This window comes from Pyrus communis, chromosome 5, assembly GCF_041283825.1.
Source record: "Pyrus communis isolate YQ-2024b chromosome 5, ASM4128382v1, whole genome shotgun sequence".
NCBI classification, from domain to species: Eukaryota; Viridiplantae; Streptophyta; class Magnoliopsida; order Rosales; family Rosaceae; genus Pyrus; species Pyrus communis.
This window is the reverse complement of record NC_142569.1, coordinates 8163183-8189030: the sequence shown is the minus strand read 5'-3', so window position 1 is coordinate 8189030 and position 25848 is coordinate 8163183. Positions and strand designations below refer to the sequence as shown.

General features: G+C 36.1%; 2 protein-coding genes and 1 pseudogene across 3 annotated transcripts; 1 reads left to right on the top strand and 2 right to left on the bottom strand.

Annotated features, from left to right (window-relative positions):
- The first annotated feature begins 1585 nt into the window (after nucleotides 1-1585).
- On the top strand, nucleotides 1586-3960 carry LOC137726448 (myb family transcription factor IPN2). Its single transcript, XM_068465382.2, has 6 exons — nucleotides 1586-1966; nucleotides 2064-2140; nucleotides 2290-2350; nucleotides 2491-2557; nucleotides 2774-2816; nucleotides 2935-3960. The coding sequence occupies exons 1-6, from the start codon at nucleotides 1783-1785 to the stop codon at nucleotides 3607-3609; spliced, it is 1107 nt and encodes a 368-aa protein (XP_068321483.2). The 5' UTR covers nucleotides 1586-1782; the 3' UTR covers nucleotides 3610-3960.
- A 4076-nt stretch (nucleotides 3961-8036) lies between these two features.
- On the bottom strand, nucleotides 8037-9243 carry LOC137708916 (putative E3 ubiquitin-protein ligase XBAT31; annotated as a pseudogene). Its single transcript, XR_015962475.1, has 6 exons — nucleotides 9031-9243; nucleotides 8882-8944; nucleotides 8695-8766; nucleotides 8473-8594; nucleotides 8253-8393; nucleotides 8037-8164 (listed from the first exon to the last, which is right to left on the bottom strand). The product of XR_015962475.1 is annotated as a putative E3 ubiquitin-protein ligase XBAT31 (transcript).
- Nucleotides 9244-23050: 13807 nt separating this feature from the next.
- LOC137726722 (uncharacterized) lies at nucleotides 23051-25848 on the bottom strand. Its single transcript, XM_068465677.2, has 3 exons — nucleotides 25209-25848; nucleotides 24679-25026; nucleotides 23051-23844 (listed from the first exon to the last, which is right to left on the bottom strand). Exons 1-3 carry the CDS (start codon nucleotides 25536-25538, stop codon nucleotides 23347-23349), a joined length of 1176 nt encoding a protein of 391 aa, XP_068321778.2. The 5' UTR covers nucleotides 25539-25848; the 3' UTR covers nucleotides 23051-23346.

Genomic DNA, 25848 nt, shown 5'->3' with positions numbered 1-25848 from the left:
CCTTATTTTCTTGTTTTTTAGTACTTTCTCTCCTCTATGATAGAAAATCGAGCGCATTCATTGATCTTTAATCTTACAAATAAAACAGATTAATTTGGTACTTCATCTTCATATTCAATCTTGAGACTTGTTTGATGAGGGTTTTGCAAACAATATTATTTGGATATACCAATAGGCATGTAGAAAACATGTCCTACGCAGCATTGTATACATCCTGGAGTATTATGGCATGAAATGTTTAAAATAAATTGGAATGCATGTGAAAAACTGTATAAAACGGAATTAATTCCAACATGGTTGATGCGATTAGGATGCAAATGGAGGTGCAGAGAAGACTGCATGAACAATTGGAGGTATATTTCAACTCATGCATTAGTATTCTAAGTAGTTCAGTGATCAAAAGCATTGTAGAAAACATGTCCTACGCATCATTGTATACATCCTGGAGTATTATGGCATGAAATGTTTAACATAAATTCGATTGATATGAAAACCTATAGATAAAGATTATGTTAACCCACCACGCAAATTGATGAGAAGAGAGACCTTACATAGACTTATAATTAAGTAAGTTGTGGTACTCTTAATATCGTCAATTGATTTTATAATAGAACCTTAACTTCCTTCAAAGAGTAGAAATAATTTAACTTTAGAATAAGATCTAATGGGTCACATCTATATTGCCATTTCGATTATATATCTTACTGATAATCAAGTTCTTGTAATCATATATATGTCCCAAAAGCTTGATACAATGCCTAACCGTGCATTCAATAATGACAGACTCAGAATCTTCAAAAAAAATGAGAGCTTAAATAAAATCGAATGACATAAAAAAATACTAATATATTCCTTTTTATTTACTCCTAAACACTCATTGAACCATCTAGGAGCATGAAAAACAGGGGGCAAAAATTAGAAAACTAATGGGGTTTTTGGCATATGAATCTTACATTAATACAAACATGAAAAAATGGTAATGATACTTGAAATCTTTTTGTTGGTAATGACATAAAGGATGTGTCTTTGTGTTCTAAACACCATATGATGCTGGAGATATAGGTTATAATTGGTTCAAAGTAAGTATACTGAAAAAGATGGTGAAGATTTAATTATATAAGTAATGATGAGGGAGAGAGGAGCATATATATATATATATATGCAGTGTTATATTTATAATAGATATATGGTTTCAGAAAAATAAGGGGGTAAACTAAAGTACAACATACTGCCCATCATCATTGACATTCATGAGGGGTCTCACTCATATCTTAATGCAAAAAATAAAGGTTTCACATGCTAATAGAATATATAACACTACAAAGATCTCTTCCTCTTTTGGAGATAACAAACTAAAGATGCACCACTCTAAAAATACCAATCAAATTAATACTCTCTAATTACATTATAATATGATTGCATAATAGTATATTTAGCGTAGAATTGGTGGGGAGAGAGAGAGAGAGAGAGAGAGAGAGAGAGAGAGAGAGAGAGTATCTTTTAGCAAAGGAAGACCAGCAGCACAATGTAGAATAAGGTGCGCTTTAATTTTTTATTTATTTTAAATGATAAACAATTTTCTTTTAAACAAGGTTAGCTTGTCTCCCATGCTTTCTAGTCCTTGAGAGAGAAACCAAAGGCAGCCCACCTCCTCTTCTTCAAAACCGCACCCTATTCTTCCCTATTTGCATCGCATTTGTTCTTGAATCTCTCGGTATTCCCAGAGCCCTCAGCTTTGAGTGAGAGAGAGAGAGAGAAAAAAAACCCAAAAAAGAGAGAATAATGTTCCAACACCATCACCAACACCACAAGAAGCCATCAACTATGAATTCCCATGACAGACCCATGTGTGTCCAAGGGGACTCTGGCCTTGTTCTCACCACCGACCCTAAGCCTCGTCTGCGATGGACCGTCGAGCTTCATGAACGCTTTGTCGATGCTGTCACTCAGCTTGGAGGACCAGACAGTAATACCATCATTTCAAGTCACCTAGCTTCATCATATATAAAAATTTCATGCATATTATGCACATAAGCTCATTGATTTCTCTCTTAATTTTTCAGAGGCTACACCTAAAACTATCATGAGGGTTATGGGTGTGAAGGGTCTTACACTTTACCACCTCAAGAGCCACCTCCAGGTTTAATTTTCATACAAACACAAAGTTTTTTCAAACTTCTTTTTCTTTTCTTCACTTTTACAAAATTCCAATTTTCGGGTCGGCTATTGATATTTCTTTTTCTCTCTTTTCCCTTCTTATTATTAATTTCTTTGGTTTCCCTTGTATAGAAATTTAGGCTTGGAAAGCAACCTCACAAGGAATTCAATGACCATTCAATTAAGGATCATGGTATGAGTTTATGTGACTCTTTTCTAGGGTTCCTCACAATACATTTACATGTGTACAAATTTTGGACTGTTTTCAATTAACAAATTATTATTTTTCAATAAATAGCATATCTGATTTCTGTTCATTTATTTTCATGGCAGCATCTCCACTGGATCTCCAACGAAATAGTGCATCTTCTCCTGCCATAATAAACCGCAGTATGAATGAGTATGTATATATTGTCTATTCTTGTTCTTTCTCTTCTTTTTCCTATATTTTAGTAATTTTAAAATCTTGAAGTGAAAATATGTACAATCTTTAAAAAACTCGGTTGGCTATATACCCTTTCATGCTTTGTTGGGGGGTGGGTTTGGATTTTCTTGTTTAATGCATGTGAAAAACTGTATATAACGGAATTAATTCCAACATGGTTGATGCGATTAGGATGCAAATGGAGGTGCAGAGAAGACTGCATGAACAATTGGAGGTATATTTCAACTCATGCATTAGTATTCTAAGTAGTTCAGTGATCAAAAGCAAGGTTTTGGACATATATTTCATGACCTTGATCCTGATTATAGCATGTTATACTATATATATAACAGGTCCAAAAACACCTTCAATTGAGAATTGAGGCTCAGGGAAAGTACATGCAAAGCATATTAGAGAAGGCCTGCCAAACCCTTGCTGGTGAGAACAATATGGCAGCTGCAGCAGGAAGTTACAAGGGTAATATTGGAAACCAAAGTGTTAACCCTACTGACATGGGATCTTTGAAAGATTTCAATTCTCCTCTCAACTTTCCATCTTTTCAAGACCTTAACATCTATGGAGGAGATCACCTTGATCTTCAGCAAAACTTGGACAGGCCACCTCTTGATCATTGTTTCATGCCGAATAACGATAACAACATTTGCTTGGGACCAAAGAAAAGGCCTAGCCCTTATAGTGGTAGCGGCAAGAGCCCCTTGATTTGGTCTGATGATCTCCGGCTTCAAGACTTGGGAACAGCCGCATCATGTCTTGGACCTCAGGATGATCCTTTCAAATCATCAGATTCAATTCAAATTGCTCCGCCATCTATCGAGAGAGGCTCAGAGATCGATTCTATTTCAGACATTTACGAATCCAAGCCAATGCTCCAAGGGGATGACAAGAAGTTTGATTCAGCAAATAAACTTGAAAGGCCTTCGCCACGGAGAGCACCACTAGGCTCAGACAGGATGAACCCCATGATCAACACCGGCGTTCGACAAGGAAGAAATTCACCATTCGGGTGAGCCCAAAATCAATTGATATTAAGCTTTGAAGTATGAGATCGATCTAGGGTTTTGGTCCATAACATGAAGGTTTCCTTCTTCTTTTTTCTTTCTTCTTTTCTTGTACGATGTTCATTAAGGTTATTAGGTCACGTTAGGGTTTCTACTAAATTAAAGTATGATAAATGCCATGCATGGCAAACCTATAAAGTTACACTATTAATTTTGTCAGCACATTTGTTACTTAATGTGATCCGATCCTTGTAAGTGCTTGATACTTAATTTCCCCATTTCCATGGATGTCATGGAAAATTTGATCTTGACATGAATAAAACTATATATGAGTAGCAAGGTGCAACATTAATTCCACAATACTATTCATGAATATACATAACTTTTTAAATAAATAAAAATTGCGATCTGCAGGTATATTTTCTTTGTTTATTAAGTATGATTGAGAAAGAAAAGTACTGTAGAGTAATTAATATATTGTTCCTTATTACTTGCAAGTAATACAACTTCGTACTTTTTTCAAGTGATATACAGCATGAAAACTTTCATGTCTCTCGTAGCTATTAATCAAGACATTTTATTTGAAAATTCATCATGCATTCTTTAATTTCTTTTTTAATTAAAAAGAAACTTAGCTGCAACTTCTAGTTACTAACATTTAATTAGTCTTAGGAACGTTATAGTTGCCACTTAGTACTACGGTTTAGTGATATTCTTTTTTACTTGTAAGTGATGAGAGAAGTTTTAGGTTCGATTCTTGCCAAAGGCGAATTTGGACCATATCATAACGGCTAGCCCGGTGTGAGGCTTAGCCCACTCCCTCACCCCCTTGGTGTAGATAATATCATTTCTCGTCTCTTTAGTATGGATAATATCGTTTGTTAAAAAAATAAAAAAAATAAAAAAAAGGTTATAGCTTAGGTCATTCTACAGTCGGCGGATACTTTGCTTTTTACGAGCTTTTGAATTCCATCATATATAAGGGTAAGGTCAAGCAGTTGGAAGGTTTTTTCTGTCCCCCCCCTCTCTCCTTTTCATTTTTGGGCTGCAGGTAATAGTGTATGGTCAATGTGATCTCATGTATGTTGTAGATTAATTAATTGTATTGTTAAATCATGCAGGAAGACTAGCAAATAGCAATAATGCTGCTTTTTAAGTTAGTCACTCTTCTTATTGCAGACAAAACTATTGGGATAATAACCTAGAATTTAACAAAACATAAACCCCAATAAAGTACAAGATCGTATAAGCGCTAACGAACACATGCATAGAGCACAGTAAAGAAAGAAAAATTGATTTATATAATTTTTAAGGAACAATACTCAGTTGGCATGGGAAGATCTTATAGAGGACAAGCTCCCTTTTAAAGATGAGAAAGAATTTCTACAAGAGCCGACCAATAGTATCTATCTTTCAAGGCTCCTTTTTCACTCCTTAGTCTTTCACATTCCTTGGGTGTCATACAAGGAGGACAACAAGTGTACCTTTCATCATTTTTTTCTTTACTCAACAAGTAGTATGCACATGACTTTATCCTCTTTACCCAACAATTTTTAACGCAACTACTTATTTAGGTGACGTATATGGTAATTTATTTTATCTCGTAATTCACGAAAAATCAACACACTTGTTAATACAACCGTTAGATACATTGAGTCCCACATGCAATCATAAAGTTTACATCTATTATATAAATGTATCAACAAATGTTGGTATTGTGTGTCTAAGTTTTATTGAAAGAAAATAAAAGTCCTCTTGATTGGTGTACTTAATTTGATTTTTTTTGATAATCATGCATGGATTCCAGTTACTAACATTATTAGTAAGACAGATCATGTGAGTATCTAACTGCCTCTAACAGGTGATCTTATTAAGGACTAACTAAGTAGATTAGATCCATGTAGAGTGAGAGGGGGTTTGGATTTCGTGTGTGGAAAAAGAAAGTGATGCCACAATAGCTTTATTGGTTGCAGGGAAAAATTTAGCCACTGCAAGTTGGCAGGAAAGCTCCTGTCCGATCTTCACATAGACACAACTCAGGAGGGAGAGAGAGAGATAGAGAGAGAGAGAGAGAGAGAGAGAGAGAGAGGAAAAGATGATAAAGCCTAAAAGCAAGGAAGAATACGCACTCCCATGCGTGCACATATCGAGGAAGCTTCTATCTTTATGTGGGCAAAGTTAAAGGGTACTCTCATTGCATCGAAAGCTGCTGCTGATGATACGTGGCTATATATATGAAGCTATCTTGGTTAATTAGGTTTTTCATTTTAAATAATATTACAGTAGTTTGCATGCAATAATAATATCTCTGCATGTTGATTAATTTATAAGGAATCATGATCAGCATATGATTATGATTTGAGGAAGCTGTTATTCAAGGCACATTCTTCCATGCATGCAAATGCAAATCATTTGCAGTACTTCTCCAATTCACAAGTACTTTGGATTCTGCATCTTACTCATTTGGTAACTTTGGGTCCTTTTAGTAAAGAATTTTTCTGCTTCTTACAAAGTATGCACCAGAAGCTTCTTTTGTGCTGCCCCCCCCCCTTCTCCTCTCCCAGCCACCGGGCCCCCCCCCCCCCCCCCCCCCTTCTCCTCTCCCAGCCACCGGGGGCCCCGGCGGGGGCTCTCTCGGACCCTCGCAAAGCATACCACCACTACTAAGCCACCACCTCTTGAGAATGGCATGCCTAGCTGAGTTATAGTAAAAGTTTATCAATCTTGTATGTTCTTATAGTTCTAACGAGTACTTCGATATTGTTAATTATTATTTTGTTTATGATGAAATTAATCTCAACCTCTAATATTATAGTAGATAATTAATTCACGTGTTAAGTCGTTAAATGGCCACATTTCTAATGAGTACTTCAATATTTCTAATTATTAATTTGTTTATGGTGAAATTAATCTCAGCTTCCTTTAGAGTATCAGAATAGATATAATTAATTCACGTTTTGAGTCATTAAATAGCCACACACAATGAGGGGGCGTGTTGAGAGAGTGAATGCCGAATCGGGAATTAAAGGACCTTGTATGTCCTTATAAAAAAAAATACTGTATTACCAAAAGAATTACTAGTGATTAATTAAAGATGATACAGGGTACTCCTTCTTTTCTTGACGCCCAAGTTTGCCTTTGAGTTGGTAAAGCTAAAGCAATATACAATGATGTTGATGTAGGACTTGAGCTCCAGCTCATTGGTTTAGTGTATAAGACAATGACTTTAGAGAGAGAGAGAGAGAGAGAGAGAGAGAGAGAGGGAGAGGGGGGGGGAGAGAGGATCGTGGAGATTTGAGATGCTATCAGGTTCATGATATAAAACATGATTAATCAAACAATGGATTATAACCTCCAAAGGAAAGAAGCTCATACAAGAGAAAGCACTACACATCATTAGATTTAGGGCTGGTTTGGTATTGCTGTGCTTTGAAAAAAAGCTGCTGTGAGAATAAGCGGCTGTACTGTGAGAATAAGCGGCTGTGAAATAAAGCAGCAAAGTGTTTGGTAAACTTTTTTGTAAAAGTGCTTTTGGAAGAAAAAAAAAGCAGTATCATAGTGTTTGGTAAACCTTTTTGTAAAATAGCTGTGACTGTGTGAAATGACCAAAAATGGTATATTACTAGATGTGCTATTAATTTAATTTTCTTAACAAATAAAAGTGAATTACTAAATATATTTTATTTTTAGAAGAAAAATATTTATAAACTTTATCTTAAATATTAATTAGTATGACAAACTACTTTAATAGAAATATTTTAGAGTGAATAGCTAGGATTCATTAGTACAATATTGTTAATGTACTTGAAAGTAGTCTAATTAGATGCATTCATCAAACTTGTTGCTATTCTATTTCTTAATGCCTCTATCTCATGTGATCCTTCAACTTGATAATTTTGATATTCATCATCATCATCATCACTACTATCGCTTTCTTCGCAAAAGTCCCTGGGGTCATCAAAATGACGATCACGTTCAGAATACCTCCGTATGTAGTTATGAAGAGCCATTGTAGCAATGACAATCTTCACTTGTTTATTGAACGGGTAATTAGGCATATCCCTTAAAATTGCCCATCTTTTCTTCCATACCCCAAAAGTTCGTTCAATGATGCTCCTAAGAGAAGAATTCCAATGTAGAAAAATGTGGAGTAAAAGAGGCTTTTCTGAGGTTTACTTTATTATATTAATACAAATATTGAGATTTTCCAAGATACAATTCAAAAATAGGTAAGCAACTAGCTGGCAGCGATAAGGAATTCAGGAATAGAATAAAGATGTAAATTTCTAATTGGGAATCTATTTGTTCTTTGGAATGTAATGGTCCGTAAAGGTTCATGACAAGCAAACAATCCACTTAATTGACTAATAGATCTACATAGTGTTTCTAATATGGAAAGACACATAATTTAGTACAGATGCAGATATTTACACCACCCAATAAAATGAAATTTACCCAGAAGAGTCTAAAGTGAAGCCGATCCGCTCCCCAAGCAAGCAACTCTCGGACACAATCTAAAGATCCACCACGAGCGGCTAAATGAAGTGGTGTGCTTCCAGGGTAGCTGCATGCATATGGTACTTCTATCAATCCAATTGGCAAACTATTACAGTGCAGCTATAACATGAGTAAGACAATAAATAAATAATTACCCATATCCACCAGTTGAAGCACAAACAAGAGCTCCATTGTTTAAAAGAACATGAACGCACTCTGGCCGTCTTTGGCGGGCTGCTAAATGCAATGGGGTTGCACCACCTGCATCTCTTATGTTCACAAATCTCGCGAATCCACTGCCAATGCCATTTTATGTAAGATTAAACTTCAATCATCATAGAGAGAGACAGAGAGACAGGGTGAAGAAAGACCAACCAAGAATTTGCAACAGGGGTGGAATGTGCAGCGGAAAGAATGGCTTGAAGGCAGTCTGAATGGCCATAGTATGCAGCGTAATGCAGACAAGTTCTTCCATTCAGGGAATCAAACATCAAAATCTAACAATTACAACAAAAAAAAACCAAATATCAGGATCTAATCAGTATAACTTAAGTACAGAAACTGTATACAAAAAAGAAAAAAGTAATCTGAACATACATTTGCTCCTGCTTGGATAAGCTTTTGGACACAGGTGATATTCCCATTCATCGCAGCCAACATTAACGGAGTCTACACCACATAAGAAAATGGGAAGAACAAATTCAAAACAAAGCAATCCAATACAAAGCATGCAGAAAGAAGTAATCTTTGTTCACAAAAACCATCAATAACAAAATCCCATTACCTGTTTGTATCGATTCACCACATCCGGATTGATAACAGACCGATCCAACAGCATAGACAGAACCTAAACTTAATCCCATCAAGAACATTAATGAACAGAAATTAAAATTAAAATCCATTGAAAACCCATCAATGAAATCCAAAACCCACCTCGATCCGGCCATTTGCGGCGGCGACATGCAGAGCAGACAGCCGGCGGCGGCCTTTGCTCAGCTCCAAAACACTTGGGTCAGCTTCCACCATGTCTCCGACAAGCCCCAAATCCCCATTCTCCACAGCTCCAAAGACTCCATTCTCACGAGGCTCTCCGCAGCTCAGGCCCTGACCCATCTCCCCCAACTCTCTTATCGTCATCGCAGCTTCTTGTAAACATGTACACTGTTCACCCGTGTGTGGGTGAAAATAAGCTGCTTTTGGAAGCTGCAAATTGCAGCTTCTTGTCATCTCCTAGTTTTGGGCTTTTTTTCACCCTCAACTTTGAAATAAAGCTGCTTTCCAAAGTTTACCAAACACCAAAAATTTTCAGGGCTTTTTTTCATAGTAGCTTTTTTATTAATCACCTCAATCCCAAACAGGCCCTTAGCTAAACATGTATTAATAAAGTGGGTTTTATGCATGTGGGTGGAGAAGGCACAAATTAAACCGACCCACAGTACTGTTAAGACGTAATAAATCTTAATTAAATAATTAGCAAAAAAAATTGCAGACCAATAATTGGCCAGGTTGGCCCAGCCAGGAAATGCCGACTGTTTTTCATTTTTGTTGTTTCTGGTGCCAAGTGACACATCCACACAGAAAGCTGGAACTTAAGATCTAAGTAGGTCTAAAAGGGCGGCAAACAACAATATGACAACCACCTAACTTTTGAAAAGAAAGAAACCTAAAAAAAACCCTAAAACTTGCATGCAAAGCCCTAAAGAATTCAAAGCAATATATATTTCATCAAGCTTAACTATTAATATTTATTTCTTCTATTAAATCTAAAATTCTATTCTTTTAGCCATCTGCCTGCAGTGTGCTCGCGTGCGTCTGTGCATGTTTATGTGCTCGAAATGTAGACCCCGCTATTTTCAGGGCCACACCTAAAAGCAAAGGGGAGAAGAAAACACATGCAATAGAGCCGTCTTTATCAAGTTATGTTACCTGTTTCGATGCCAAGTTGCAGCTGTAGCTTTCAATTAGGAGAAACAACTGTCGAGAATTTTCAACTCTTTCACACCGCTTCGATCCATCATTTTCCTTACTACATGAAGTTTAATGGTCTTTAATTTTCTTTCATAGACAAGGAGAAAACGACCATTAAACAATATCGGCTCATCAAGATAAAGAGGGAGACTAACAAATAATTGTGGATCAACACTTTTTATTCTGAAATCCCATTGCAAAGCGGCAAATATATATTTAGAAGTATATATAGTTTATGCGAGGATTCATGTAAAAAGTAAAACGTCCAAAATGAAATAAGGACTAAACTTTATAAGGGTTTATAAAGAGTTACATTACTCTATTGTTAATTGTTTTTTATAATAAGACATCAATTTTTTTTTTAGTATCAAAACAGACTTACAAGTTTTCAAACTCTTTATAAACACATACAAGATTTGACAAATTTTCGATACGGAACATATTTTCACTTTCTCGGCCGAGATCTAATTTTTGATTTATTAGATCTATTGTTTGGGACTGTCTACCAATTCCTTGATCGTAGCTAGCTAGGTACCTGTTGGATGCAAAATCACTGAAAATCGTGTCACTTTCCTCAATTTTGTCTTGCATGATTGACTCTAAATCCCTGTTTCAAATTAGTTCATGGCAATGCATTAAAGAATTAGTGGTAACAAAGATTGATGTGACAACATTTTAGTTGGACACGGAAATTTTGTCGTATATTTGTTTCATTGGCTTCTTGTAGTGCTAACTAGCTAGTGCTTGGTGGGGAAGAAATCATTTGTTTTGGGAAAAGAAATATAAAGCTGCAATTTGACTACTGAACTATGCCAAGTGTAGCAGTCCGGTACTAGTCCTACAAATTAAAAGATTGAGAAGAAGTTAATTCCCACTACGTACTGTGCCTCAGATTCCAGTAGTTTATAATAAGGATGTACTATCCACTCATTTTTTTTACTTCTCACACATCTCTTGTTAATTTCTATTTCTTGATTTTCTTCAATTCATCTGATTCGACGATCGAAAAATAAAAGAATACGTGAAAAATAAAAATGTATGTGTGAATATCACACCCCTATAACAAATGTCCACAAAGCCTTGCTTCCGAAAACCTACGGCCAAATTAAACTGTTTGATTGGTCATAAAATAGTTGTGAAATAAAGAATTTTATTCTCAACAACAAATGGTGCAACACCATATGCTTGGACACCGAACCCTAAACTCTTTTTTTTTTTTTTTTTTGGTGGGGGGGGGGGGGGGGGGGGGGGGGGGTTGAGTGATATCTTTCTATTACAATGCACAAAAAAAATTGGGGGGAAAAAAGGTCAAGCCTTGGAGTAGTCCTGGACCTAAACCAATGAAAACTGAATTTCAAATAGAGTGAATATTAAATAGATCATTACAATAAATGATATTATCTACATTAAAGAGGAAATGAATGAACTTAGCGTCACAAGCAAAAAAAAGAAAAAAAAGGTCAAGCCTTGGAGTAGGCCTGGACCTGAACCAATGACAACTGAATTTTAATTAGAGTGAATATTAAGTAGATTATTAATTTTCTTTTAACAAGTCTTACAATGACTAGCAATAATGTGGTTCAAATTCATCTTTGGTGTGAATCAGACCTAAAACCTTTTCACTTAATTGAACCTAAGACATTTCACTTAGAAGTGAAGAGGAACACTATTAGACCATAATACTAAGTGGCAAGTAAACTAATTTTTTAGACCATGAAAAAAAAAAGGTCAAAGTTTGGAGTAGGCTTGGATCTCAACCGATGATCACAACTGGATTTTAACTAGAGTAATGTTAGGTAAATTAATTTTTTAAACCAAATTTGTAAATTATGTGATGTGTCTCAATAGGAAATAACCACGTTACAACACTTAAGTAATATTCCAATCATCAACAACCACGTTATATAATTTACAAAATTTGATCTAAATAGTTGGTTTCTCTGATATTACCCAATTAATTAGATTGCGCTATGTTTTATAGAGTTTATGCTGGCCTAATGTATAATTAAAGAAATTGATTAAACATGACCAACAAAAGAACAAAAGAGAAGAAGATCATGGCAATATTCTTTAGATTCTATCACGTTAGATCCAATCCACACCATCTTTTATCTTGCTTAATCAGTTAAACATAATGTCATTAGCTCCACCCCAAGAAGAAAAAATGGCAATATGTCGAATGGCCTACTATGGAATCTAACCTAGCTATAAAAAGTAGCCACCATTTGTATGTACTAACATTGGTAAGAACTTGGTGGGCATTTACAAAATGATGTGAGACAAGGCATGAAGGTTTCCTACGGTGCTCTCTAGACGGAGCAGTTCTGTCATCACATACATATGCATATGCCCGGTGACCCACAAGGTTATGCTCTGTAGACAAAGCTTGTGCCCTTCTAATTTTTGGCTAGGGAAAGCACGAAAGGGTAAAAAATTTTCTTCTGTTTTTGTGAGGATGGGAAATACATGCTTATATTGAATTGTGCCAAGTCAGTTGAGAGCAAAGCAAATATGTTAAGTATAGAATGAATCTACCACTTAGTATTACGATCTAATAGTATTTTTCTTCACTTATAAGTTGCAAGTGAGAGGTCTTAGGTTTGATTATCGCTAAAGGCAAGTTTGAACCACATTATTGTTAGCCCATTGTGTAGCTAAACCCATGTTCATTCTCTTAGTGTAGATAATATCGTTTATTATAAAAAATAAAAAAAAGTATAGAATGAACCCAACAATAAAAAGAAGACAAAATTAAAATGTAATTAGCCCAAAAAAAAAGAGGACCCATATATATATGTACACAAGTGATATTATAGTTTAAACTAATTTGAATTATGGGGAGTGAGATTTAAAATTAAGTGTAAATGAACAATACATCTACTCTAGCCAATATGACTACACTAACGTTTGCATGATTTTACTTATTTAATTGCCTTAAGTAGAGTGTTAGGTAGCATTTGGGCTTAAATTTTGGGTCAGTTATTAGATTCATTAACCCCATTTCATTTTCATTAGAGATTTAGTGGGCTCTGTTTCCCTTTGGGTATAAAATTTGGAATAAGTTTTTCATTTGACTTTGGGCTTCAAATTTGGGATTAGATCTTAGTTTTGAGATGGAGTGGGCATGCAAGTTGGAATAATATGTTAATAACAGACGCCAATTACACGGTTTGAACTTCTCACCCTCTCACCACCCATGCAAGAGGATATCTCATGATTTCCGGATTTTGCTGTATTTTTTTAATTTTTAATCTGACATAGGCAAGGGGCAATAAATCAGACGAGCAAATTTACACATTAAGACAAGTTATTGGATTGATACAGGTTTAGATGTATAATTTTATAAGGCTAAATTGGATTAATGGTCTTCGTGGCGAGAGGGTAATCGAAAGATAATCTCTGCAATGAAAAAATTCGGATTTAAACCCTTGTGGTGAATTCTGTTAGAATTTAAGTCCAAAATTAACATTTATGTACCCAAAATTAACAATCCCACCCTTCCCCCAAAGATTTCATTGAAGTGGTGGAGGAGAGATGGGTCTCTCTCTAACACAGTTTCCACGGTGTGCAGCTCCCCAAATTGTACGGCTCGGAACAGCCCATGTTCGTCCCTCTCTCTGCAACTCAACCCCTGACCCTTCTCTCTCTCTCTCTCTCTCTATCTCTCTCCTCCCTCTTCTCATTCTCTCTCTACACTTGGAAATACATAAATGTGAAACCTTTCATTCGGCGAGCAATGGAGGCCACCATTCTGCCTTTAGGTGAAGGTGGCTCAAAGATACTGCTGAATGAAGTGCTCCATTGACTCCATTGATAACAGAGAAACAGAGGTTCAAAGACTGGAGCCCAGAACAGTGACGGTTTTTTGGCGGAGTTTTGCAATCAAAGCAGCAACTTTCTTACCATCAAATAAATGGCACCAAAAAAATCCAAATCCATCTCCCATCCAAAAGAGAAACCTATTTTCATGTTTCTTCAATCTCCATAGACGCATCCAACAGGAGAAATCCATTTCCGTGTAAATGAATACCACTATGTATTTTGGATTTTCATCGCCAATTTTCTCCTCCTATTGTTTATAATTGTAATATTCATTTTCATTTTGCTTTTTGCGAGCAGAAAATCACAATCCTTCTGTAATCTGACAATTGAAGAATCTTCTTTGAAATCATTTTTTCTCAAATGGGCATATTTAGGGAATTCACTGATTAATAGACAAAAGATCTTTGAATGAATTCGAAGCATGGATCAAGGAATTCATAGCCTTGGATAAATGAGTTTTTTTCTATTTAGTTATGAAGGTTGAATGGGTTAAGTAGCTCTCTGCGTTTTCACCCCCTACCAAAAAGAGAAAGCAATCACCGAAATAAAAATATAGAAAAACCAATTTGCATTTATTTGATCCATAGAATAAATGAAGGAGACAAGGAGACATCCTTTAACTTAGCTAGTATCTGAAGAAGCTTATAATTTCTAGCTAATTCAAAGTTCGAAAATAGCTATTTTGTATTTGATCATATGGGTTTGGCACAATAACGAGTAGGGAGTGATGATCTTGAGATGTTGTAGTTTGATTGATGCACATATCGGCTAATAAGAAAAAGAACTTTTGCTTTGTATTTAATATGCTGCACATGTGTGTACACACACACACACACATATATATATATAACATCGCACAAATTGGTAATGATCGGATGCAATATATATCATCCAAGTTTAATTTAAGGTGCTCATATATTTAAAACACGTTAGAGTACTAACTTGGATCGTCGGGGGGGGGGGGGGGGGCGGTATTATGTTTAATGCTTGTAGCACACTAATAAGACCCTTACTAATATAGAATGCATAATTCTAATAGGATACACCCATCATAAGCTCATGAAGAATCCTTATGCATCTATACGTCCTTAAATTAAGTCCAAATAGACTCGGAACCCCTTTTGCCTATATTTACTCAAATTCACTAAACATTAGTAGATACAAGATATTCAAAGTTAATATTTCAAACTCCAATTGAGTTTTCAAGCAATCCATAATTGACTAGGAGACATTGAGTAGCAATGCGATTTCTCCCAATAGGTGCGGTAATTAAAGAAAATATTCCAACACCCAGTTGTGCATATTATTGTGACATACGACTCTGTTGATGAAGAAAAATATGTGTGCATTAGAAAATTATGTTGGTAACATGTTAGAAATAAAATACAAAAAATAAGATAGAAACTGGAAATATCAAAATGTATCATTTTCTTCTCAATAGATCCCTATATATAGGATTAGGCCTTTCACAGTGGTTCAAGTGAGTGTGATACTTATATATAGGAATTAGACATCCTAAGTTTAATTTCTATAACACTACCGCTGTATTAGTGTGAGTTCAATATATTGGTACCACACTTATGAGTTTGATATATTGGACTCATGAATCTAATATATTGAACTCATCGATTCAATAAATTGGTGTCACACTCAAAATTTGGCCCACTGTAGACATGTGATTCTTATATGAATTCAAAATATTAGTATCACACTAACTTTTTTTAGCCTATTGCGGAAGGCCTTAGGGCTCGTTTGGTGGGCTGGATAGAGCATGTTATGTTCAATTAAAAGGCTTACGTGTCCAGTTCGATGTTTGATGACGTTAAATGTATTTTGGACAGGTTAGGACCGATTGGTTATGAATCTAAAATAAGAGGGGTTATGTAACTCACCCTCATATACACAGGTTACAATTATGTCTCCGAGATTTCCTTCTTAATCAGCATGGTTTCTTCTTTGTTGCACGAACATTTTCTTCCATTTGACCTTCGATCCTCTTCTTCGATTTAGTTGTCGTTCTTCTTCAATTTTCCGACAATCTTCTTCGATTTCATGGTCGACCTTTTTCTTCAATTTTGTAGCGATCTTATTCGATTTTGGCGGCAATCTGTTTCTTTGATTTCAGGTGTAGTGGATTGTCAATGGGTGGTGGGTTTAAGGATTTCTATTTGTTTTGATTTGCAAGTGTTACAGGTATGGGTTAAGTGGAGATCATTTTTTTTTCCGTTTTAGTTTTTATCAAGGTTCTAAAAGACTCTAGGCGCTAGTCGGGCAACGGGCTGGGGCCTAACGTCTAGGCAGACTAGGCTAATTTAAGTAAATCTATTATATTTCGTGTAAATAAGTGTCTATTTATACTTAATATATATATATAATTTCATCATAAACTACAAAATAGAATGACATATATATTATGAAGTATTGGAACATAATGAAAACATGGGAAACAAGCCTATAATAGGTGTTCATTTAACTATTCGGCAAGTCTCTTACAATTTGTTGAAAAAATAACATACAAAATGAAAGTTATCTATTTTCTATCTAAGCGAGTCCCAACCTAGGTGGCTAGGCGTGTGCCTCAGCAAGTCTAGGTGCCTTTTCTTAATTTTCAAACACCTAGACAATAATCGGGGCAGTAGCCTACCGCCTAGCGCTTGTTGGATTTGGCATTAAATCAAGATGCCTAAACTAAAACAAGGATTAGGATATCCTGGACGTAAGATATTTGGATTTGTGTTTCCTAGTTGGTTTGGGATTTGGTTTTAGTATAGGATTTGGTTTCCTATATTCCATGGACTTTGTGTAAACCTACTACATCTATTAGTATAAATAGATGGATGTGGGATAGAGTTTTGTGTGTAAAAGTTTTTTAGAGGCATAAGTTTGTATACTTGAGAACACTTTATTTTTGTGAGTTCTCTTGTATTTGTTGGCATTCAATAAAGCTTCGTTGTAAGAGAGGTACTCCTATATTGGAAGAACTCTAAAATTGTAGTGTTTTGTTTATTGCTTGATTGGTTTTTGGTTCAGTTTACAACAAGTGGTATCAAGAGCTTAGGTTCTTTCATGGGTTGTGACTATCAAGCAATGACGAAGACTGCTAACTCTACCAGTGGTGATGATGTTAAAGAAAAGTCTGGCACTAGTGGAACCAAGATGACGGTTCAGAGCACTAGGTTTGAAATTGAGAAATTTGATGGAACGAACAACTTTGCTATGTGGCAATGTGAGGTTCGAGATGTCCTGATACAACAAGGTTTGGTTGTTGTGTTATGAGACATGCCATTTTCGATGAAAAAAAAAAAGAATGGGAAAGATTAAATGCTCATGCATGTTTTACAATTTGATTATACTTGGGAAAGCAACAGAAGTATGGTGTGATGAACATAACTTATGCGAAGGAATTGTGGGGTGCATTGGAGACAAAATATATGAAGAAGAGTGCAGAGAATCAACTGCATCTCAAGCGCAAGTTGTACAAATTCCAGTACAAAAAGGGCACAAAGATGATTGGCCATCCAGAAGAGTTTAACAGGCTTCTAGCTGAACTGGCAAATCTTGAAGAGATAATCAAAGATGAAGACAAGGTCTCAATCCTGATGAACTCATTGCCTGAATCCTATGAGCCTTTTATAACTACTTGGATTTATGGCAGGGAGACAATTAAGTATGATGAAATCTCATGTGCTATTATGAATCATAAGGTGAGACACCTTAATAGGTAAGAAAGGAATAACTTTGAAGCTTTGATAGTGAGAGGGAGATCGAAAGAAAAGAAAGGTTCGTACGAAAAAATAGTAGGTCTCGTACTAGAGGAATCTTAAAGAATAGAAAGTTCTTGGAAAAAGATGAATGTGCTTTTTGTCATGAAAAATGACACTAGAAGAAGTACTACCCTAAAATCAAAGAAAAGACTAGAAAGAAGAAGGATGACTCAGAAGCAAATATGGTTAAAGTTGAGGATGAGGAATTTGTCTATGCCCTAACTGCATCGAGCACTATGGATTATATGAAAGAATGGTTGCTTGACATAGGTTGTACCCATCACTTGACTTCTCAAAGGCATTGGTTTTCAAGCTTCAAAGTTATGAATGGAACTGTGTATATGGGAGATGATAACCCATGTACAACTCAAGGAATTGGAAGTATCAGGATTAAACATCATGATAGTGTGATTCGAGAATTGCATGGTGTAAGGTACGTTCCAAATTTGAAGAAAAATTTGATCTCAGTAGGCATTCTCGAGTCACAAGGCTACAAGTTTTACTCCGATAACAATGTGCTCAAAGTTGCTAAATGAGCACTTGTCATAATGAAATGGCCTTGGAATGGCTTACTTTATATGTTACAAGGAAAGACTTTGGAAAATGGAGTGGCTATGGTAGCTGATGAAGTGCAAAGTCATAAAAATGACTTGTCTGCATTATGGCACATGAGGTTGGGACATGTAGGAGAAAAAAATTTGCAAGGATTGATCAAGCAAGGGTGTTTAAAATGAGCAAAAACTGGAAAGATAGAGCTTTGTGAGCATTGCGTTCTTGGTAAACAACAAAGGTGAAATTTGGCTCAACTGTTAATCAAACGAAATGAATTTTGGACTATGTTCACTCTGATGTTTGGGGGCCTGCAAAGAATGCTTCTTTAGGTGGAAAAAGATGGTTTGTATCTTTTATTAATGACTACTCTCGCAGATCATGGATATATACGATGAAACGAAAGGACGAGGTTCTTGACATCTTACTGGAATGGAAGAACATGGTGGAGAACAAGACTAGAAAGAAGATTAAGATACTGAGAAGTGACAATGGAGGGGAATATACCTCTGATCCTTTCTTCAAAGTGTGTAAAAAGGAAGGGATTACTCGGCATTTCAGTGTTAAACATACTTCACAACAAAATGAGATTGTAGAGAGACTAAATAGAACATTACTCGAGAAAGTTTATTGCATGCTATCTTAAGCTAAGCTGCCAAAGAGATTTTGGGCAGAAGCTTTGAGCCATGCATGTCATGTGCTTAATCGACTACCATCAATAACATTGGAAGGTAGAACACCCTTTGAAGTGTGGTCTAGAGAACTAGCTCAGGACTACGATAAACTACGAGTGTTTGGATGCAATGCCTATTTTCATGTGAAGGAAAGCCAATAAAGTTGTTTTTATGGGATTCAATAATGGTGTGAAAGGCTTCAGACTTTGGTGTCCCAAGTTGAACAAGATTATAATAAGTAGAGATGTGACATTCGATGAAAGTCACATGAAATTGAAGGAAAATGTTCAGATGGTGAAGTTTAGGGAACGAGTAATTGTGAATTTGCAGCCAATTAAGGAAGCTCTAGAAGAAGAAAGATAACGTGATCAACTTGAACATGAAGAGAGTGATTGCAAAGAAGAAACACCATCAGAAGAACTAAAGATATAAGATGATTGCATAGTCAAAAGGAAAGGAAAAAGAGACATATCCCTACCTATGAGATATAAAGATTGCATAGCCTGCATGGTATATGCATTGCCAGTAATTGAGGCTGAAATTCCCACTAATTTTGAAGAAGCAGTAAATACTAAATAGTGAAGAAGAGAGTAAATGGTATGATGCAATGGACAATGAGATGTTCTCCCTTCGCAAGAATAAAACTCGGGAATTGGTGGAGCTACCTAGCAGAAGGAAAGAAATTGGCTACAAGGTTTATGCAAAGAATGATGGAGTGGATGACAAGAGTTTGGTAAGATTTAAAGCTAGGCTAGTGGCTAAAGGATATGCTCAGAATGAGGGAATATATTACAATGTGAATTTTTTTCTCTGTGGTTAAGCACTCTTCCATTCAAATATTGCTTGCCCTAGTTGCACTTTCAACCTTGAATTGGTACAACTAGACGTGAAGACTGCATTCCTTCATGGTAATTTGGATGAAGAAATTTATATGAGACAACCCGAGGGGTATCAAGTGAAGGGCAAAGAAAGATTGGTTTGTAAGCTCAGAAAATCTCTTCATGGTTTGAAGCAGTCACCCAGGCAATGGTATTTAAGATTTGACAAGTTTATGAAAGGTCAAGACCATACAAGAAGTCACTATGACCACTATGTTTATCACAAGAACTTGAAAGATGGTTCGTTCATATACTTGTTTATCTATGTGGCTCAAGCAACATTTTAGAGATAGAAAAGTTAAATGAGCAAATGAGAAGGGAGTTTGAACTGAAGAATCTCGGTGAAGCCAAGAAAATATTGGGAATAGAGATCACAAGGGATAGACAAAAAAGTTTGGTGTGTTTGTCTCAGAAGCAATATCTTGAGAAGTTGTTACAATAGTTTGGAGTAACAAAAGACACTAAGCCTGTAGGAACTCCATTAGGTGCTCACTTCAAGTTGAGCAGTCAACAATGTCCCAAAACTAATGAAGAAAAATGAAGATGAATGGTATTCCATATGCTAATTTGGTTAGAGGGTTAATGAATGCTATGGTGTGTACTTGTCCTGATATTGCATAGGCAGCTGGAATTGTTAGTAGATTCATGCATAATCTTGGAAGAGAACATTGGAATGTTGCTAAGTGGATACTAAGGTATTTACATGGAACGAAGGACAAAGGTATTTGTTTTGAAAGATGTGATGAAGGAATTGATAAGTTCTCAGTTGGATATGTGGACTCAGACTTTGCTGGAGACTTAAACAAGTGAAGATTGACGACTGGGTATGTGTTTACTATGGCAAAGGGTCCTATTTGTTGAAGATCAATATTACAACCAACGGTGGCATTATCAACCACAAAAGCAAAATACATGGCGATCGCTGAAGTTATCAAAGAAGCAATGTGGACTCTATTGTTAGGAGATTTAGGTGTAGAACAACACAAGTTGGATGTATATTGTGACAGCCAAAGTGCCATTTATTTGGCCAGATATCAGGTACATCATGCTAGGACTAAGCACTTTGATGTACGATATCATTTTGTGAGAGAAGTGGTAGCTGAAGGTGAGATTCGTCTAAAAAAGGTTGCTACAAAATATAGTCCAGCTGATATGTCGACAAAGGTGGTTAATGTGGCTAAGTTCGAGCACTGCTTGGATTTGGTGCAGTTGAAGCAAGTTTGATCTTGATGCCTCGTTATGGATTTCATGCCAAGATGGAGATTGTTGGATTTGGCATTAAATCAACTTGCCTAAACTAAAACAAGAATCAAACAAGGATTAGGATATCTTGGACGCAAGATATTTGGACTTGTGTTTCCTAATTTTTTTGGGATTTAGTTTTAGTATAGGATTTGGTTTCCTATATTCTAGGGACTTTGTGTAAACCTATGACATCTATTAGTATAAATAGATGGATGTGGGATAGAGTTTTGGGTGTGAAAGTTTTTGAGAGGCTTAAGTTTGTATACTTGAGAATACTTTATGTTTGTGAGTTATCTTGTATTTGTTGGTAATCAATAAAGTTTCCGTTGTTAGAGAGATACTCCTATATTGGAGGAACTCTGAAATCATTATGTTTTGTTTATTGCTTGATTGGTTTTTGGTTTAGTTTACAACAGCGCCTAGACAACATTAGGTGGGGATTTTTAAAACAGTGGTTTTTGTTAGAATAACATGGTGAGGTTTCTCTTCCCGTTCAAAGAGTTGAGCAAGAAAACTCCCAGCCTATCCCAAATTGAATTTGGTTGAGTTGTCCGCATCAAACAACATACACACTACCAACCTATCCACTCCAATCCTAGCCTAATCAATCCAAACTACCAAATCCAACCCTAGGCGGGCCACCAAACGTGCCCTTAATACTTTTCTCTATATGGATAACCACATAATTTAGAACAAATGCAAGCACTCTATTCCAATCAGTTTTATTAATACTTTGCACAAATTCTTAAATTGCCACTGGAAATTCACTCATGTCACAAATTTTCACCTGAAGGCGATTTAATTGCAATCAACAATCTATTGTTAACTTAGTCAAAATTTCGATTAAAAAAATTGAAGCAGTGCATGTTTTGGTGACCTCTTTTGGTGGCAGATTGCAATTAATTAATTATAATTCAAGTGATACATTGCTTCAGTTTTTCGTTTTCCATTTTCAGGTTGCAAATTGCACTTTGGTAAAACTATAGGTGGCAAATCAAAATGTTTCCCTTATTACTTGTCATGGTGAAGAGATATCGAGTTTTGGATGCATCTAACGAGTTGAAATAAAGGTTTGTATTTGAATGAAGTTATGGACTATTTTGAAGCTTTATTTCCTTGTGAAAGATGTATCTAACTACAAACAAAGAAAGGTTTTTGCGAATTTCGCCTTGTGCGTTCAAAAACTTAGAATCGACTATGATACTATTTATGTGAAATATTTTATCATTTGGAAAGAAACTGGAGTGCAGCCCAAACCAGTTAGCAGTTCTATGCATGGATCTAGCTAGTACGTATATGTACACTATACACACTTTTGACATTGTGAATAAGATCACACATTTTCTTATGTCTTATGTTTATAATTATGGTATATGGTTATGTTTGGTCAATATGTTAGGCATTCTTGGTTTTTTTGAGGCACAATACTTTAGGGAACATGGTACAAACAAACTTCCCAAATTTACGAAGTTTTGTGCGTGACTCTCAAGAACGAAGGCTAGCAAATGACCTCTCCATCGATTGACGCTAGACCATTGCCCATTTTCATCTTGAAGGAGGCCAGCCATATCTATTTATTTTTTGTTTTAGAGATTTTAAACCATGGATTCGGTGGGCTTCATGCTTGGACCTCCTCATGACAAAAGGGTCTTAAGTGTCTGAAGGAACCGAAATTTAGTCAGCCGAAGGAAAAATAAAACTATATATGGGCTACTCTGTTAGATTAGATAGCCCACCTGAAATAAGAAAGTTAAACATTTCATGTTCTTGATTGCCACTTTTCTTGATTTTGACTTTGCCACGCATCCATTGTGGAAGGACAATTCATCATTTCAATTTTTTCTTATCAAACCACCAAATGTAAATTTGGAGAACTTTAATGATTTTGTGTACAATCACATTTATTGATTACATTTTTTGTACTTATATATAATGAATTTAACCTGTATTTAGAGAATATTAATTATTTGCGTACACATTTCATTTGTTAATTGCATTATTGATCGCATCTACGTATATAAGAGACCTGATTAGTGATTATGGTACCAATAGATTAAATAAACAAAGGCCACTTCCTAAATGCTTTAGATTTAGAAAGAAAAAAAAAAGGACAATGCATTAGATTAGAATACAACAAGATCCCTTATTCCACCGCATGCTTGAATTTGTCATTTTAAGCTTACTTCAAACCCTACTACATATTACATAATACACTTGAAAAGAAGAAGAAAAAACCCCCAAAATATTACATCGCATTAACAAAGTGTACCCACCAATATTTTTGTAATTAAAACCAAACTAATATCCTAGTAATTAAGCTCCATCAGTTCGTGAGTAGACAGTTAATGATCATGGTGATGGTACAGTACTATCAAATATATCAGCAGGAGCAATGAAATAGTCCATGGAAAGCCCTGGTACATTAAACACAACATCATCAATGCTCCAAGCTTCTTCCATCCTAGTCCTTGTGTATTCCATCGACACCTCGCCACACCGGAAAACTGTGGCGATCGAGCGGCCCTGATGAGCAATGAGCACACCATCCACATCCCTATAGTCAGCAATGCTGCTTCCTATGGTGGTCTCCCAGTACACAGTTTCATTTTCTGGGGTTTCCACTCTGGTGAGGTGTGAGTCCTCTAAGTATATGAGGAGGCCACTCTTTTGGCAAAAATATCCATACAATGCATGCCTGATTACTTCTGCAGGACCCTCACTTCTTTCCATCACCGCGGCTCGATCGGCGGAGACTTTTAGTACAAAGCAATCATCGTCTCCGATTCTTTTCTCTCCCAAGCATTGTGCTTTGGAAAACAAGCTTGCTGTGCTCTTTGGATCTAGGCCCTGCAAATTAAACATAGAAATATTTGTCAAATTTCTGAAATTATGAGTATATATCACCAATGTATACTTCATTTTGACTGAATGGCTCATGCACATTCTCATCGTATTATTGATCTCTTTTAATGCCTTTTTATCTTAGTTGAAAGTATTTTCTACAAAGTATTGATCAACCAATACTAAGTATATATATTAGGTAACAGTATTTTTTTTTTTTTTTTTTTTTTTTTTTTATCGAAGGGAATTTTTCTTAAAGAAAAAGAAAAATAAAAAGGAAAAAAAAGGAGGAAGAACGAAAAAGAAAGAGCATGTAGGTACGCTGCACCAGATCCGGCAGCATTTACTAAAGTGCAAAAGAAAAAGATAAAGCAAGAAATAATACAGAGGCACTTTAGTTCAGCATATGTGGTAATCCCAAGAACAAGATGTACATAATACATATGACCGGTATATGACGTAAGAACGGCAATCACGTGCCATTCTTAGGTCGCTTTGGAGCTGTACCAAAAAAAAAAGTCTGTAGGGCAAAGCACGCGACAGTTTCCCTATCATTGTCAGCCAAGTATCATTTTATTGGGATTGTGATTTGTTCCTCAATCTCTATCTTTGTTTGGTAAAGGCTATTTCGAATAATTGAACGCTACGGTTCCTTATCTTTATAGTCCAAAATCAAAAGTTGTTTATGCTCAAAATCATAATAGAAATCATTAATATGTAGCATCCTAAATTTACGACAAAATTTCTCGCATGTAAAGAGCATATTTTACATTTTAACATTATTTAGTGGTATGATTTATGCAAGAAAATTATTGTGAGAGGAACATTGTATATGTATACCTGTATGAGGCGACGCAGTGGGCGCTGGGGGCCTTTGGCTGCATGAATACCAAGCCAAGGAGTGTGCCTCCAAACCGTTTTGCCATCACTACCAGCCACCACCTTGTTGCCTCCAACGACCAACTCCAAAGACCACATGCCAGGCAACATTTGCCAAAGAACAAAGCACCCGCTTTCCCCACTTCTTGTTCCCGAAGTCTTCACATTTCTTCCAGCAGAAACCTCAGTTTCACAGCAAACCATTTTCACACTCCCACTTGCATACATGTTTTTGTTACACTTCTGTTGCTTCAAGCACCCCGTGGCTGCCAAGTACTGCTGTATAATGTAATGCGCTATAGAAGTTTCCTACACATTATTTAACAAAAAACTAAATTAACTAATTAATTACTAACTAAAACAATATATACCAGAAAATTAAGAGAAGATTCACTCATGCATATGAGGTTCTGTGTTCAACACCCCTCTATTCATGTATCGCCTGTACAAGATAATGACAATGATAATATAATGTGGGTTTTTTAACTTACAAATGGGATGTCCTTAATGTGAAGGAGGTGATGATCAACTGGATCATTAGCTTGTGGAATTGGAGCAAGAGGACAGCCTAAAACACCAAGCAAGAGCCTCAAGTCTTGTCTTTTGGCTGGAATAGTACCACCCCCCCCATATCCTGAGGCCGATAAGTTAGTCCCGGGACTAGGAGGGCCACCCTTTTGTACCCTAAACCATTCACGTATGACTTCCCAAGAGCTCTCCTTTTTGCCACCTTCCTCTTGCATTTCGGGGTCCGGCCCTTCCATGAGCGGCGTCAGTGGCTGTGGACACCATATCTGCTTCTTCCTTGCTTTCGAGGCCATAGTTACTTGATATGGAAGATGAAGATATATGGTTGAAGAGAAAGATGGAAAGAATGAAGGGATTAAAGTAGGGTTTGGGGTTGTGAGGTTTTAAAAGAGAGGGAGATTATGTTATATGAAGGTGGGATTGCAAGAGAGTGAGAAGGGGATTGTTTGGGGATGAGAGAGACAAAAGGGACAGCTTATCTGTCCAACGGCAGAGAATGGTAGGGTTATAATAAAACCACACTATCGCATGTTGGCCTGTCTATTACTTTATTCTTGCTCTCTTTAGGTCTCTCTCTCTTGTCGTTTTATTTCTATATTCATT

Excerpts from the sequence above, each read along its gene's own strand:
- LOC137726448 (XM_068465382.2), top strand. The coding sequence starts at position 1,783 with ATGTTCCAACACCATCACCAACACCACAAGAAGCCATCAACTATGAAT. Across the intron at positions 1,967-2,063 it reads TCAGCTTGGAGGACCAGACA|AGGCTACACCTAAAACTATC; the intron begins GTAATACCATCA and ends TTAATTTTTCAG. Across the intron at positions 2,351-2,490 it reads CCATTCAATTAAGGATCATG|CATCTCCACTGGATCTCCAA; the intron begins GTATGAGTTTAT and ends TTTTCATGGCAG.
- LOC137726722 (XM_068465677.2), bottom strand. The coding sequence starts at position 25,538 with ATGGCCTCGAAAGCAAGGAAGAAGCAGATATGGTGTCCACAGCCACTG. Across the intron at positions 25,027-25,208 it reads ACATTAAGGACATCCCATTT|GAAACTTCTATAGCGCATTA; the intron begins GTAAGTTAAAAA and ends AATAATGTGTAG. Across the intron at positions 23,845-24,678 it reads CACTGCGTCGCCTCATACAG|GGCCTAGATCCAAAGAGCAC; the intron begins GTATACATATAC and ends TTTAATTTGCAG.